The sequence below is a fragment of the Malaclemys terrapin genome, chromosome 2, assembly GCF_027887155.1.
Source record: "Malaclemys terrapin pileata isolate rMalTer1 chromosome 2, rMalTer1.hap1, whole genome shotgun sequence".
In the NCBI taxonomy this organism is placed as follows: Eukaryota; Metazoa; Chordata; order Testudines; family Emydidae; genus Malaclemys; species Malaclemys terrapin.
In genome coordinates this window covers 74359601-74374933 of record NC_071506.1, presented here as the reverse complement: position 1 = coordinate 74374933, position 15333 = coordinate 74359601, and the positions used below count along the sequence as shown (strand labels likewise).

The 15333-nt window shown below is 38.9% G+C and overlaps 1 protein-coding gene across 2 annotated transcripts in view; it reads left to right on the top strand.

Annotated features, from left to right (window-relative positions):
• ASXL3 (ASXL transcriptional regulator 3) overlaps window positions 1-14994 on the top strand; it is a 154607-nt gene extending 139613 nt beyond the window's left edge. For both annotated transcript variants that reach the window (XM_054019987.1, XM_054019986.1), the window contains 2 exons: window positions 471-2430; window positions 6203-14994. In XM_054019987.1, coding sequence (XP_053875962.1) covers window positions 471-2430; window positions 6203-9844 — 5602 coding nt within the window. In that variant the 3' untranslated portion in view covers window positions 9845-14994. The remainder of the gene's footprint in view (window positions 1-470; window positions 2431-6202) is intronic.
• The last annotated feature ends 339 nt before the right edge of the window (window positions 14995-15333 follow it).

Here is a 15333-nt window from a genome sequence, read left to right as displayed (position 1 = left end):
TTTCTGAACTGTTTTTAAATTTCAAACCAAAACTGTTTTCATTGAATTTAAACAATTCTGCAATACTTGCAGTGCTATTATTGCAGCATTGTGCTGGCATATGAAAATCAGAAAGGGAAATGGAGTATAAATAAAAGTGAAACCAAATAATCTGCATTTTATGTGCAATTTGAATAAAATGCCAAATGGTTAAATAATAAGTAAATTGCATTTTTAAAATTCCTGAAGTTTTACTAATCAAAGGTAATATAAGTAATACAGGTAAGGAAATTTGTTTTCCTAAATGTATAAAGCCAGATCCTCAGCTAGTGTAAATTGGCATCACACTGTTGAATCTACCCCATTATTTTTTATATGACAATGCCCTTTTAATGGCATGTATTCAGTAAAAGCATAGGACGAAAATCAAGTCATTGTTTAATTCTGTCTGTGATTACATGACATTTTAACTTAAGTGGTTTGTATTTTAGGTTGGGAATGTCAAGAGAAGAATCTATGAAGCTCACTTCAGTACAGAACAGTGATGAAGATGAGAGTAGTTTGCTGTGTGGATCTTCTGGTATACCTGGTCCTTCTAAACAAACAACTTTTGAGGACCATGAACAGAAAAGCATGAAAATTCCACCTCTTCCTGAAAGAGATTTCTGTCAGTCTCTTTGTAATGTGGAACAGGTTCCAGTCAAGGATCTAATGGCGGAATCAGATTCAGAGGATATATTGGTACCTGACGAATCTGTAATTCAGGAAGAGATTGCTGAGGAGGTTGAGACAAGTATCTGTGAATGCCAAGAGGAGAACCATAAAACAGAACATGAGTTTTCTGAGGAGCCAGTAAGTCCAGCTGGTACTAATGAAGAAGTAGAAGCAGTGCCACTTGCAGACAACTCAGCATCCTGTGTTGTGATGAATGATGTAGTTGATACTTTGTCTCACATTGAAATTAAAGTGGAGTTGAAATCAGAATGTCCTCAGGAAGAAATGTCAGTTGTGATTGATCAGCTGGAGGATTGCTTATCACCTGCACAATCTGCTTCATCTACGAACTCTGTCAGCGATACAGCAGAGAGGGATTCTGAGTCTACAAAAGAGCTAAGTGCTCCAGAAACACAAAACTCTGCTCTAGAAGGCTCATTGTTCACTGATGGAGGCATTGCTGTTGATATGGAGCTACAGAGTGACCCTGATGAACAGTTATCTGAAAATGCTTGTATTTCTGAAACTTCCTTTTCCTCTGAAAGCCCAGAGGGACCTTGTATCAGTATTGCCTCTCCAGGAGGTGACACACAGTCCACTTCAGAGGAACCCTGTACTCCAGCATCTCATGAAACGGCTTGTTCATCTGAGGCAGCCAGCAGTGAAAATATTGAACCTGATAGTCAGCAAAAGACCATTGAAGAAAGCCTGCACACACCTTTAATGTCAGAAATATCTCCAGTGTCCACTTCACCTGTAACCTCAGAAGCATCTCTGACATCAAACTTACCTTTGACATCAGAGGCATCACCAGCTTCTAATTTACCTTTAACATCAGAAACCTCTCCAATGTCTGATTTACCGTTAACATCAGAAACCTCTTCCGTGTCTTCTGTACTTCTAGCTTCTGAAACATCTATGGCAACCAGTTTACCTTTTCTGTCAGAAACATCTCCAATTTCTAATTCCCCCCAGAGTGAAAGACTTATTCTGCAACAAAGGAAATCACCATGTTTATCTGAAGAATCCCTCTCCCCTTTAAAAGAAGAAACTTCAACCATTCCTAAGGCATCTCAAGAGGAAAATCTTATTGCACAAGAGAAACTGATTCAGAGTACAGCTGAAACTATGAAAATGGGTCCTCTAGCAAATATACCCGAAAGTTCAATATTGGAAGAGCCCCAGAGCAAAAATCTTACTCATCAATCATGTAGATCACATACTGAAATTGAGAAATCTTATATTGCTTCCATTTCAGAACTCTCTTCTCCAGAAGTGATCAAAATTAAAAATCATCATGTTCAGCAAAGAATGGAAAAGAAAGGTGTGCTCTCGCCATTAGAGATATCTGTCGTATCAGAAGGGACAGTGGGCAAAAGCACTGAACTCCTTCCAGTTAAACCACATGATAAAGTATATACCTCATCTCTAGAAAAGACTTCATTCTCAGAAGTGTGCAGAAGTAAGTCACACAAACAACAAAGCAGTGCACAGATACGGCTGGAGAGTTCCCATTCTTCTAAGTTATTAGAACCCACAAAATCACCTGAAGTAAGAATTGAAAATAGAGATGCAGAGATCCCAAAGCGAAAGACTGCAGAGCAGCACAGTTTGGGAATCTGTAAAGAGAAGAGAGCTAGAATAGAAGATGATCAGTCTAATCGTAATGCTCCATTGACAAGTCCATCCGAGAAAGAGCAGCCACCTAGAGAAGAGCCCCGAGTCCCACCCCTCAAGGTAAAGTGGTAGTAAATGCCTACTGCGTCAGAAGGCTAAAGATGAGTTATCTGCTGATTGCTTCTGGATTTGTTTCTGTTTCTCTTAAATGTTTGGTATAGGGAGAGAAAGATAAGCAATTTCCAATACCTCTCTTTCTGTGTTGCACAGTTTGAGTTACCTCTTTTTTGTTGCAAAGTTACTTTCATGTAAGGGAAAACAATCCAAATATATATGACTTAAAAATAAATCCGTGGACTTTTCCATTGTTTCTTAGTATAGTTGCTAATTCCCCAGTCTTCAATATTCAAAATTAAACAAGGGCCTGCTCTCTCACAGTCTGTTTTTCTTTCTAGTTGCTTCCCCAGGGAAGTTGAAATAGTGAATTTGTTACAACAGAGTCATTTTTGTTATAACTGGTCAATTCCTCAGTCCTGCAAAGGGATCCAGATTGAAAGCAGAGAGGCTCTATATGCAGTCAACAGTGTGCCCTTGTTGCCAAGAAGGCTAACAGAATTTTGGGCTATATAAGTAGGAGCATTACCGGCAGATCGAGGGACATTCCACCCTCTCCGGCATTGGTGAGAACTCATCTGGAGTAGCGTGTCCAGTTTTGGGCCCCACACTAAAAGAAGGATGTGGAAAAATTGGAAAGAGTTCAGCAGAGGGCAACAAAAATTATTAGGGGGCTGGAGCACATGACTTATGAGGAGAGCCTGAGGGAACTGGCATTATTTCGTTTGCAGAAGAGAAGAATGAGGGGGGATTTGATAGCTGCTTTCAACTACCTGAAAGGGGATTCCAAAGAGGATGGATCTAGACTGTTCTCAGTGGTACCAGATGACAGAACAAGGAGTAATGGTCTCAAGTTGCAGTGGGGGAGGTTTAGGTTGGATATTAGGAAAAACTTTTTCACTGGGATGGTGGTGAAGCACTGGAATGGGTTACCTAGGGAGGTGGTGGAATCTCCATCCTTAGAGGTTTTTAAGGTCAGACTTGACAAAGCCGTGGCTGGATGATTTAGTTGGGGATTGGTCCTGCTTTGAGCGGGGGGTTGGACTAGATGACCTCCTGAGGTCCCTTCCAACCCTGAGATTCTATGAGTAATGGCCTGTGCTTGCAGATCTTTTTGCAATACTGGGACACATGATGGCTTAAGTACAAGATTTCCCTGTACAGTTAGGAGGCAGAACCTTAGCTGTAAGGGAGAAAGTCTTTGAGAATGCACATATCTTTACTAGCAGCAAAGCAAAGGCAGCAAAATACTAGCTAGATAAATTGTTTTGTACACATTTGTCTTTTTTTAAAAAGTTTGCTCTGTTTGGAAAGTTCTTCTTTTTAACATGTGATGACAATAGATTTATTTAGTCTGTTTTGTGATGTCTTGTCCATCTTAGTTTCGTACATGATGACATTGGCCAAAACTTAGGTCCAGTCTACTTAACTCAACCTACTGCCTGTGCAGTGTGAGTCCCCAATTATTCAGAGCTGTCCCTTTTTTCCATTTATTTGTAACTGCTATAGTCATTGAACATTGCTAATCTGGCCAAGAGGGCAAATACAGTAAATGTTTCAATCACTAGTACTACAGCATGGACCAGCTAACAGTAGTTGATGAGCAAGAATACAGTTGGAAGCTAGTCCACTCTAACTTTAGTGGTATTCTTGGGGGGTTTTTTTGTTTTGTTTTGTTAAGACTCCAGCCTCATATATAGAATTCTAATCACTATCTAATTACAAAGAAAAGTAGATCACTAGGGAGAAAAAGGTATCATAATTCTAATTTTAAAAATTAACAATCAAACAATAGTTACCATTTTATCAATATTGATGTTGCAAAGTAGGATTGAAAAAGATCTGCTTTTGAGCTGGAAAGCAAAATGTTTCAAAGTAGTGTTTTAAAGTAGCAGTGTACTTTAAGAAATGTGTTAATGTAAGTGTTATTAACTCAACTATTAAACTAACCGATGTTTTTAAAAAAATTAGAGGAGGAACAAAATGATTCAAGAGATTATTTCTAGATGATGGAACCTTTTGTCTGTAGGTTGCTAGTTCAAACCCAGATGAAATCAGTAGTGTTGATTTTTAGTCACTATCTGCTGGGTATTCATTGGTATATGTGAAATTAGTTTGATCTCATTCCATTTCCCAGCTGAGAAGTTTCGACATTACAAAACCACCACCATAACTAGCACTAATTGGCAGATTCGGCAGACAGGCCAAGAATTGAATTGGCACATAGAATGAATTGCTCTTTCCCTCAAGGTCAGGGTTGAGGCCCGTTGGCAGAGCTGTGTGGGGAAAGTTATACTGACACTCTCTGTGCTGTACTGTGGAGATAAATAAAATGGATATTACTACAGCACTGGAACTTTGAGTTCCACTGCTTTCTAATAGAAAACCAGATTCTTTCAATCCCACACTGCATCATCAAATTGGTCCCCTCCTGGGGAAATGGCAGCTCCAACCAATAGAGACAGCCCCAGAGACATTGAAGGGAGATACTGAAACAGCAGCAGGCATTTCTAAAATTTATTTTGGAAAATCATGTGTTAATCATTTCTTTATTTAATCAGTATTTATCTCTATAAGATGGTGCCACTGATAATGGCTACCTTTTCTTATAAGAATGACCCTGCCAATGTCCCAAACCATAAGGGCTCTTTTGTAGCTTTGACTTCCCTTAACTCACATTTATCACATAGCTACTTTTCCTATAAATGTTACATAGCTCATCTCTCTGCTACTGTCCAAAAGAAAGTCACCTCACTGATCACTGAGGCCCCACTAACCTGGACAGCTGAAAAATGTGTCTATTTTAAGAGGTTAAAATACTATTCTGCCTGGCTCGATGTGTTTAATAGAAGTGCATTCCACTGATTGTTGTTGGAGCTTGTCTTGGGTATGACCTCATGACTCTTACACCCCAATCTGCAAACACCTGTGCATGTGCTTATGTTTACATATAATATGAGTCATCCCATTGATTTCAGTGAGATCATTCATGTACGTTCATTAAACACTATAAATATTTGCAGGATTGGGGTCTCAATACACAGTAGTGAGCAGGTGATGCACCAGAAAGATACTACAGTAGGGGTCCTAAAATTAGGGCACTAGGGAGGGAAAAAGACATTTTTGTGATTCACCCCTTTTAAGTCACAGTTAGGGATTGATCCTTGGTATGGTATGAATTACAGACTCAGAGGAATTTCAGATTCCTCCTAGCTGGAGGAAAGGTTTTTTGGTTGCATTTGATATTACAATAAATGTTTGGTGTAACGAGGGAAAGGTTAAGTAGTTACCAAGGCCTGAATGCTTTGGAGTGAGGAGCAAAACTACTATGATTATTATTTTTTAAACATTTGCAGTATGTGTTAACTAGGAAGCCCTTTTCCAGTCCCATTGCATTGGACAGGTTGATCTCCAACTAGATACAATGGAGATTAGGAACGTGTGATGTATTATATCCGATAACCATTATATTTTATCACATTCGGTCAACTTTCCTTCTCAACAAAAGGGTAGGTCTATGGAGGCAAATTCAAATACTCATTACGTCTATTAGAGAATGACCAAATAGTAAAATGAGCATATCGTTAACTTTTAGCATTTTTCTGTGCAACTACCCTGCATGGTAATTCTAATCATGGAGTTTAAGGCCAGAAGGGACCACCTGATCATCTAGTTTGACCTCTAATTCGCTATCATGCGCTGAACCTTTTAGGAGACTGCAGAGAAATTTAATATGTATGATACCCCATTGAAATTGTTTTCTTTTTTCTTCTTTTAGATTCAACTTTCAAAAATTGGGCCACCTTTTATTATCAAGAGTCAACCTGTTTCAAAACCAGAACCTAGGGTTTCCCAGAGTACATCAGTCAGCAGCGGGAGGAACACTGGGGCTAGAACTCTTGCAGATATCAAGGCAAGAGCTCAGCAAGCTAGAGCCCAGAGAGAGGCTGCAGCTGCAGCTGCTGTGGCAGCAGCTGCAAGCATAGTCTCTGGAGCAATGGGGAGTCCCTGCGAAGGTGGGAAGACAAGAACACTGGCACACATCAAGGAGCAAACAAAGGCCAAACTATTTGCAAAGCATCAAGCCAGAGCCCATTTACTCCAGACCAGTAAAGAAGCAAAGTCTCAGATCAGTTCAAAGGAAGGTCCTTCGTCCGTAGAGACCTCAACTCCTTCTGACACAAAGATTGAAGTTTCTACTGGTGTCATTATAGTTAATCCTAACTGCAGGTCTCCTAGCAACAAGTCTGCTCACCTCCGTGAGACTAACACTTTACTGCAGCAGTCACTTAACACAGCTGCATTGCCAGAAACTGCTACGGACATATCTGTGCACAGTTCTGATGAAAACATACCTATGCCACATTTGTGTGAGAAAATTATCTCATCTACCTCCACTGAAAATAACAATGTGCCAGTGCTTTATAGTAAAAATTCAGTCCCTGCGTCTGTTTGCAGCACTGCTATGTCGGGAACAATTCAAGAACTTCCCTTTGCAAGTTCTCTTGATAAATCCTCTGTTTTAATGTCTGTTGACAGTACAAACACAACAATTTCGGCTTGTAATGTAAACATGCTGAAATCCACCCAAGGGGTTGATACTCCATGCATTGCCATTGTACCAAAATGTATTGATAACACTATTGTTCCAACCTCAATAGACAGTACAGTCTTATCAAATTCAATTGATGAGAAAAGGTTGCCAGTATCAAGTAGCAGTGCAAATAATGCAGTCTCCAGTCAATATACCACTGTGCCGACTTCGTCCATTGCAAGTAATTTGCCAAATCATCTCCCAGGTAGTTCTGTACTGATTCCCCCAGTGGGGACTACTGCTAGATTTTCTTCTGATAAGATAGCCATAACTGGATGCAGTGAGCAAAGTACTGTATCCATTAACACTACTGTTAGAACGGCTTTAAGTTGCAGTGATGCGGCTGCAGTAGTAGATTCTGTTGCAAGGCCACCCATTTCAATGTTTGCTGGTAATATGGTGACAATAAGTTCTTATGACAACACTGCTAAATTAAGTGCTGACAACTTGGAAAAAAGTTCTGGACCACGAAACCGAATAGATCTGTCCAGTAAATCTCAGCCAGTGAACTTTACACAAACAGCCATGAACCGGTCTATACCTTGTAAAGTCATTGTTGACCACACTACGACATTAAATTCCAGTTTGTCACTGGCTGCTTCCATTGAAAATGCAGAAAACAGCATAGATCTGCAGAGCAGACTTGTGAGGGCAGAAACTGCCTTACAAAATATAGCCTGTCCTCAGGTGTCTGTAATAAGCAGGCCTGAAATAGTCAGTAATGAAAGCCTTGAGCACAGTTCCAGCTTCATAACTGTTACAGCAAAGCAAGAGGGCAAAACCTTGCAGGCAGCTTGTACAAGTCTTCAAGAAGTGCCTCTTACTCCTCAAGATAAATTAATTGAGGTTGTTGCCCCCAGCCAAGGTTTTGTGGAGCAGTTACGAGGCCCTTCAGCCTTTAAAAGTGAAGCAGATGCTGCCTGTGTCAATCAGTATAACACTAATAACAGAATTTGCTGGCATGATGAAGAAGCAATGCACACAGACCAGCCAGTGGTCAGCCATCTTAACCCAAATAAGCATAAAGAATATACAGAGCAGAACTGTTTAAAAAATGTCAAAACTGAACCTTCAAGTTACACGCAAATGTCAGAGTTGCAGTCAAGGAGTCTTATGACAAGCATCGCTGTTCCTGTTAAATCAGAAACTACCGAATCTGACAAGTGCTTTAGGATGGACACTGAAGATTTTACCGGACCTGAAATGCCTAGTCAGACTGCAGAAATAGCCACAAGTGCACAGCCGACACAGACCTCCAAGACATCTGTTACGGATTCCATGGAGGACTCTTTGTCATTGACAACAGAAACCCTAAAAAGAGTTACAAGTGCTGGAAGCTCTAGCTGTCGTTTGTCATCAGTTGAGGCCAACAATCCTCTAGTGACACAGTTACTGCAAGGCAACCTGCCTTTGGAAAAAGTGCTGCCGCAGCCCAGATCAGGAGCCAAACTAGAAATTAACAGGCTTCCTCTGCCTTTGCAAACTACCTCAGTGTGTAAAACATCAGCATCTGAGAGAAGTATGGTTGAAAATCCTTCCAGCTCACCCAATCCAGATGGTAAAGGATTTACAGCAGGCAGCATCGCCCCACTGCAAATTAGAAAGCGTGAAAACCATCCAAAAAAGCGGATAGCCAGGACTGTGGGGGAGCACACTCAAATGAAATGTGAGCTTGGGAAGCTATCAATGGACACAGATGTTAAAGTGGCTCCTTGTGTGATCAGTTCCAACATGAATCAACTAGGGCATGGTCAGCCATTTAAACAAGAGTGGCTGAGCAAACATGCAGTTCAGAACAGAATTGCACACAGTCCAGAGATCAAGCAGCAGAAGAGGCCACTGCCTTCGTGCAGTTTCCAACAGAACTTATTTCACATTGACAAAAACGGCAGTTTTCATGCAGAAGCTAGTACCTCACACAGACAGCATTTTTACCAAATGTCCATGGCTGCAAGAGGCCCCATTCCTACGGCAGCTTTGTTGCAAACTACTTCAAAAGTCCCATCTGGCTGCAATGCGTTTGCTTTCAGTAGGCACCTGGAACAGAAGGGTTTGGGAGAGGTCAATATTTCTGCAGCAGCTCACCAGCTGAGGCTAGGAAGTGTTTTTTCCCCTAATATTCAAATTAAGGAAGGTGATGACATTGCTAGTGCCTCACAAACTCTCCAGAATAAAACATTAGTGCATCCTCCTCCTCCTCCCCCTATTCCAAACGCAGAAGTCCCATCTGATCAAAAACAACCGACAGTTACTATGGAAACCACTAAAAGACTTAGTTGGCCTCAGCCAGCAAGCATCTGTAGCAATATAAAATCTGAACCTGTTTCTTTTGAGGAAGGTTTAAGCAGCAGCTGCGAACTGGGCATAAAACAAGCTTCCTACGATCAGAATGAAGTAAAAGAACAGTTAAAAGCATTTGCATTAAAAAATGCAGATTTCTCTTCCTATTTACTTTCTGAGCCACAGAAGCCTTTTACCCAATTAGCGACTCAGAAAATACAAACACAGCACCCACAGCAGCAGCAGCTCTGTGGAAATTATCCAACTATACACTTTGGTAGCACAAGCTTCAAAAGGGCAGCATCTGCGATTGAAAAATCTATTGGAATTTTGGGAAGTGGCTCAAATACTGCTACAGGTCTGTCTAATCAGAACGTTCCGATTCCGGTTCAGAAATTTGCTGACAGCAGCAATGCAGATGAACTGGAACTGAAATGCTCTTGCAGGCTGAAAGCCATGATAGTGTGCAAAGGCTGTGGAGCCTTCTGCCATGATGACTGCATAGGCCCTTCAAAACTGTGTGTAGCTTGTTTGGTTGTACGGTAGAAACTGAGTCAAAGATGCAGTATCCCTTCTCAGCTTGGGAGAGCAGAACAAAGAAGTGGAGAAATTGTAACATTTTAGGTCCTTTTTTTTTTTTTTTTCTGGTGATGCTTTGTTTCAGAATTTAGTTATTTCTGCTTGCATGACATTCCCTGGAAAGAAGAAGAAACCGTTAGAATTTCTTTTTAAAAAATAACAAACTTGTTACTAAGCTTCTATGAGCTTCCTTGCTGTTTAAAAGAAAAGGTATAAACATGTCATTCCTAGCTTCTATTTATTTGCACAAAGTGCAGCACACTATTTCCCCACTAATCTATTATGATAGCAGACCCTCTAGGTTAAGGATAACAGGTTAGTTGTATTCTCATGATTTCTAACTGCCGGGGTACTGCAAGTGCAGAGATAACAAGATGATTAACAAATTGAGTAAAGACTGCTTTGGGTAAAGTAGCTTGGTGTTCTGTTACAAATCACCTTCAGAGCTACTAAATTAACTTGCAATTTTTCTAATGATGATTGCTTTCTTGAACCCACCTTTACCATCTCACTCCTACACAAAGCATTATGGAGGTAAGGTTTTAATTGTCAGCTGTTCTTGTTGATTCCCTGAGAATTAGATTTGTAAATGTGGTTTGATTAGCTGGACCATGTCTAGAATCTCTTGGCTTTAATGGAGTGTAGAGGAAGTAACGACTTCTCTTAGAGAGCTGAGCACCCTCTCTTTTTCCCTCTTCCCCAAACCTTCCCTGTACACCTATTGTGCTATCTATCCCAAACACATATATGGGTCAGGTCTAGGTAACAAATAGGTTCTGGATTTCAATAGCATTTCCGTGGCCTAAGGTTGATCCTAAGGTATAAATAATAATTTGAGGACAGATTATAATTGTGTGTTGAGGTGAATAGTAGAAAATCAGTTATTTTCCCTCCTATATGCTTTACTATCTATTTAAATATGTTTAAGTTTTGACTTTTTTAAAAAATTATTTTCAAAAATGACTTAACACTACCTTTTTCTGTTAAAGGTTTCAGACCACCTATAGTATCTTTTGGAGAGTTGGGAGTAAAGAGGTGGCGGGTTTTAAAGGGATACTGCATCTTTTAAATAATCTTCAGTATTTATCCAGTACTGTATTTATGTTGAGGACTACAGCTGCATTCCAGATGCATTAGCCACCATAACATCAGAGGACAACAGCAGTAATTTTGGGGCCCTGTCCACCTAAAAGAAAAATATTATAAAGGGATAAAGCACATGCAGCTGTTGGGGACAGGAAAAAATCTTGCTGTTGTTTTTTACTCCAGATTCAAGAACACAAAATGTGCAGTACGAGTACCCCATATGCTGACATGCGGCTGACAACCCAAACAAATATGAGCATAGAGAACAACGTAATTTTTACCATTGCAGTAGAACCTCACTAATATATACACACCTTACCATCTGCACAAAAAACAGACATTCTCTCCCTAGTTCTTAGTGAAACATGTAATAGCAGTGAGTTGAGGTCTCGTATTAATCAGATTTTAGTATTTATACAAAACATAACACTACACATTTACTGGTATATCTGGAAGTATTAACATTAACAATAAAACTGTTAAATGAAAAAAGTACACTATATGATCCATTATACTTGTTTATTTATGATCTTTTCTTGCTTACTAATTTATAATTATTTAATTTGTAATCGGTCTCCCTGGCATCAATGCATATTAGTGAGGTTCTACCATATATGCAAATCCCATTTATTTTCTTTTGGAACCATTTTCACAAACATAAAATATACCATTCCTTTTGATTGTCTTAAAAAATTCGTTGGAACATTGTAGGAAGTACATTCCTGCCATCAGAAGTTCTGTGGTGCAACTAGAGTTCTGTTTTACTGTAGTAGTGACATCTAAGTATTAATTATGGACACCATGTGATCCAAAGCTATTGACGATTCCATTAACAAAATTGTTGCTGATACAATAATATATTTTCTGTATACAAAAGCACTCCTTTATGAAAGGTGAAAATCCCACAGATTTTCCACTTTTTCAGACCTTTCTGTGGAATGAAAAACAAACCAAAAATAAACAGTTGAAAAGTAATTTCCAGTGGTATGCTGATGGCTACCCAAATGGGAGCTATGATAATCACATGGGTAAACATGAGTATATTGTAGTCATGCATACCAAACCATATTTAAGGAGCCTTCTGTATTGGACTTATATCCTATTGCATTTACATATGGTAGAGGTAGAATTTATTCCCTTAAATAAACAGATTGGCCAGTTCTTAAAATCATGATAACCTGTATTTATATGAACCCTCTGAGAGCTCGGAATCTTTTTACTTCTGGCTCAGAATCCCTTGTCCACAGCACATATCAGTATCTGTTTTTACTTGCAACTTGAAATATATTCTACCCATGACTGACATGGTATTGAAAGAAAATGTAGCATCCAAAAATGTTTTATTTTGAATGACGGATGAGGGAGTAAATAATATAATATGAATTCATGTCAATGGCATCTTTGTTCTATGGTTGCAGTTTGCATATTTGAGATAAGATAAAATGTTATATAAAACTGCTTTGGACAAAATGATGCTAAATAATATAATACAATTGGCCAACCCCCTTCATGGTGCCATTGCATTGACTTCTATTTGACATCAGTGGAGTTGCTTTAGGAATGAATTTGACCCACTATTTAGAAACATCTGGTGAGTGATGTAAGTGATTTATAGCCATGGTGTAAAATTCCAAAAGCACCTAACTGATTTAGGAGCCTGAGTCTCCTTTTAATTTTAAAATTAGTCTGACTTTTAATTTGAAAATGGGACTTATGTTCCTAAATAATGCAGGTGCTCTTGAAAATTGTACCCTCCTAAGGGCTTGTCTACATTACCGGCTGGATCGACGGGCAGCTATCGATCCAGTGGGGGTCAATTTATCACATCTAGTCTAGACGTGATAAATCGACCACCAAGCACTCTCCCATCGACTCGGTACTCCTCCAGGGCAAGAGGCGCAGGCGGAGTCGACAGGGGAACATCAACTGTCAACTTACCAATGAAGATACTGTGGTAAGTAGATCTAAGTACGTCGACTTCAGCTATGTTCATGTAGCTGAAGTTGCGTAACTTAGATCGATTCCCCCCCCCCTCCCTTAGTGTAGACCAGGCCTAAGATTAGAACTGAATTTTGGATTGCTCCTGTTTTTGTCTAATTTTGTCCCAATTTCAATCCCCATGTCACTCTGTTTTGTTAGTGATCGTGCAGTTTGCACTGTTGAACATTTAAGGTTTATGCACTGAAAAGTGGTGAGAATAAGCATTACTTAAGAAGACACCTCTGTGTGTTTGCGTGTGTCAGTCCATCCATCCTTCCCGCAGGAATAATTTACACACATGCATTTTTGGAAAATATCCAAAGTTTTTTCCCTAGTTGCAGCACTTTTGGGAGAGAGGAAGAAATACTCTTGTGCTCCTTCCTTCCTTTTTTTTTAATCTGCTTATTTTTGAGGTGTGTCATTAACATTAGGGCATTTGTAGTGTGTATGTTTGTCTGTTTCTGTGCAGAACTAATTTTCCAGTCAGAAATTCCCTTAGTTGAAATACTATAAAAAAATTGGTGAACTGGGCACTTCATTTCAGCATTCTGTTTACTTGCTGAGGTTTAGCACGTGAAATGAATTAACTTAAAAATAAGGTTGAGCCATAAAGCAGAATAATATCCCTTTTCTTGATGAGGGCTCTGTGTTGTTAGGATAAGTTACAGAATGTTCAGATTTTTTCAGGGTCCTGGAATTCCTTGCACAGTTTATAAACTGGTGCATATGGTGCTTTGTAATGCAGTTTCTGAAGTAAAATTATCTTATGCTGCACCTCCCTTCCCCTTACAAACACACGCACAATTTCAGAATAGTTATTGTAGCCTCTGGTTTAGCAGTTTTACCAAGGTGTGGTGAAGTACCAGGATGAACACTTAAAAGCTCAAAAATGTCATCTAAAGGGATCATCTTAGCTGACACATGCGAACGGCCCTGCTTTAAACACTGAATGACTTTCTACAGTTTTGTGACAGCAGCACAGTGGTTTTTTATCTGTGTTTCTGTAGAACTTTGAGGGAAAGCAAAAAATAATATTCAGTGTGAATAATCATGGACCTGTGAAGCTAAATGTTTCTGAATCTAAAAATCCTGTTGTCTTCAGTAATCATGCTTTTGTCACTGTAAAACCAACAAAAACATTTTTAGTCTAATTTAAAGGAGCTGCTTCTTTTATAGCACATAATATTTCGCTTTGTACTATATTTGATAGTTACAGAATAATTTAGTCTGTAGAATAACTTTGTCGTATTTGTACTGTTCATGAATGTTACAAGAAAAGTGCTTTACTTTGTTGCCATAATTCTCTTGTACTGCTGTAAAATATTTCTTCTGCTTTACAGAAACCTAACTCAATTCACAATTTCAGTACAGGGTTTTTTGTGTTTTTTTTTTTTATATTATTTTTTATTTGTCAGTGTTTTGAATGTTTACATCTGTTTGACATTAGCCATTCAATGCCTTTTTAGGGCAGTATTACTCCTGGAGTGTAACAGCAATGTGAAATCAACCCATATTTAACATGCATGAGAAATACAGATTTAAGGGGGAAATCCCTGACATGCATAGATTTATTTTTTTTTCCATCAACATATGGAGAAGTAAAAACCCTCCTTCAATCCTCTACCAAAGAAAACATTATTCCCACAGGACAAGCTCAGAAATGGTTCTCTGAATCCTCGGAAGGGGGAGTAGTTGATTTCAGTGGGGTTGCTACAATTTAATACTGTTATGCTTGCTTTGTTACCTGACTAAATGTGACTGAGTGCAAGAAGCATTTTAACAATTTTTTTTTTAAAGACAGTGTTTTCTTTAGAAATCAGGGATCATGCTTTCTTTAATGGTGCTCTTCATTTTTTATTTAAAAAAACAAAAACAAAAAACATTTGTTGCCTACAAAAATGACCACTCACAAAACCATAAATTAAATACATTGAGTTGTCTCCATATTTTCTCTCTTCTCCCTCTCCTTTTTCCCTTCCTGCTCCCCTGAAAATAACAACATGGGCTTCAATATTAAAATATTCTGGAAAAAAATAAAGAGATAAAATATATTTGTCATATGTTTTTCTTTTATGTTCAGTGCGTTATGTGGGGTATTCTGTCTGTGCTAGTTCATTGAACATTCCAGTCAGTGAAGGAGAAACAGAAGCGGAAAATCTGTACTTTTAAAAGTTGATGACCATTTATTGTATGATTGAGATTGAGCAGTATCTGATATAGCATAGGTATGACCATATTGAAATAATGAAAATAAAACTGGGTGTTAATATTTTGAGTTTTAAGTAGAAGATTTACAGAACATACAAAGCAGATTAGCTGCATTGTCTTTCAGTGCAACTCCTAGGTATGTACTATGTATTTTTGGAAACCTGACTCTCAGCACACATGAA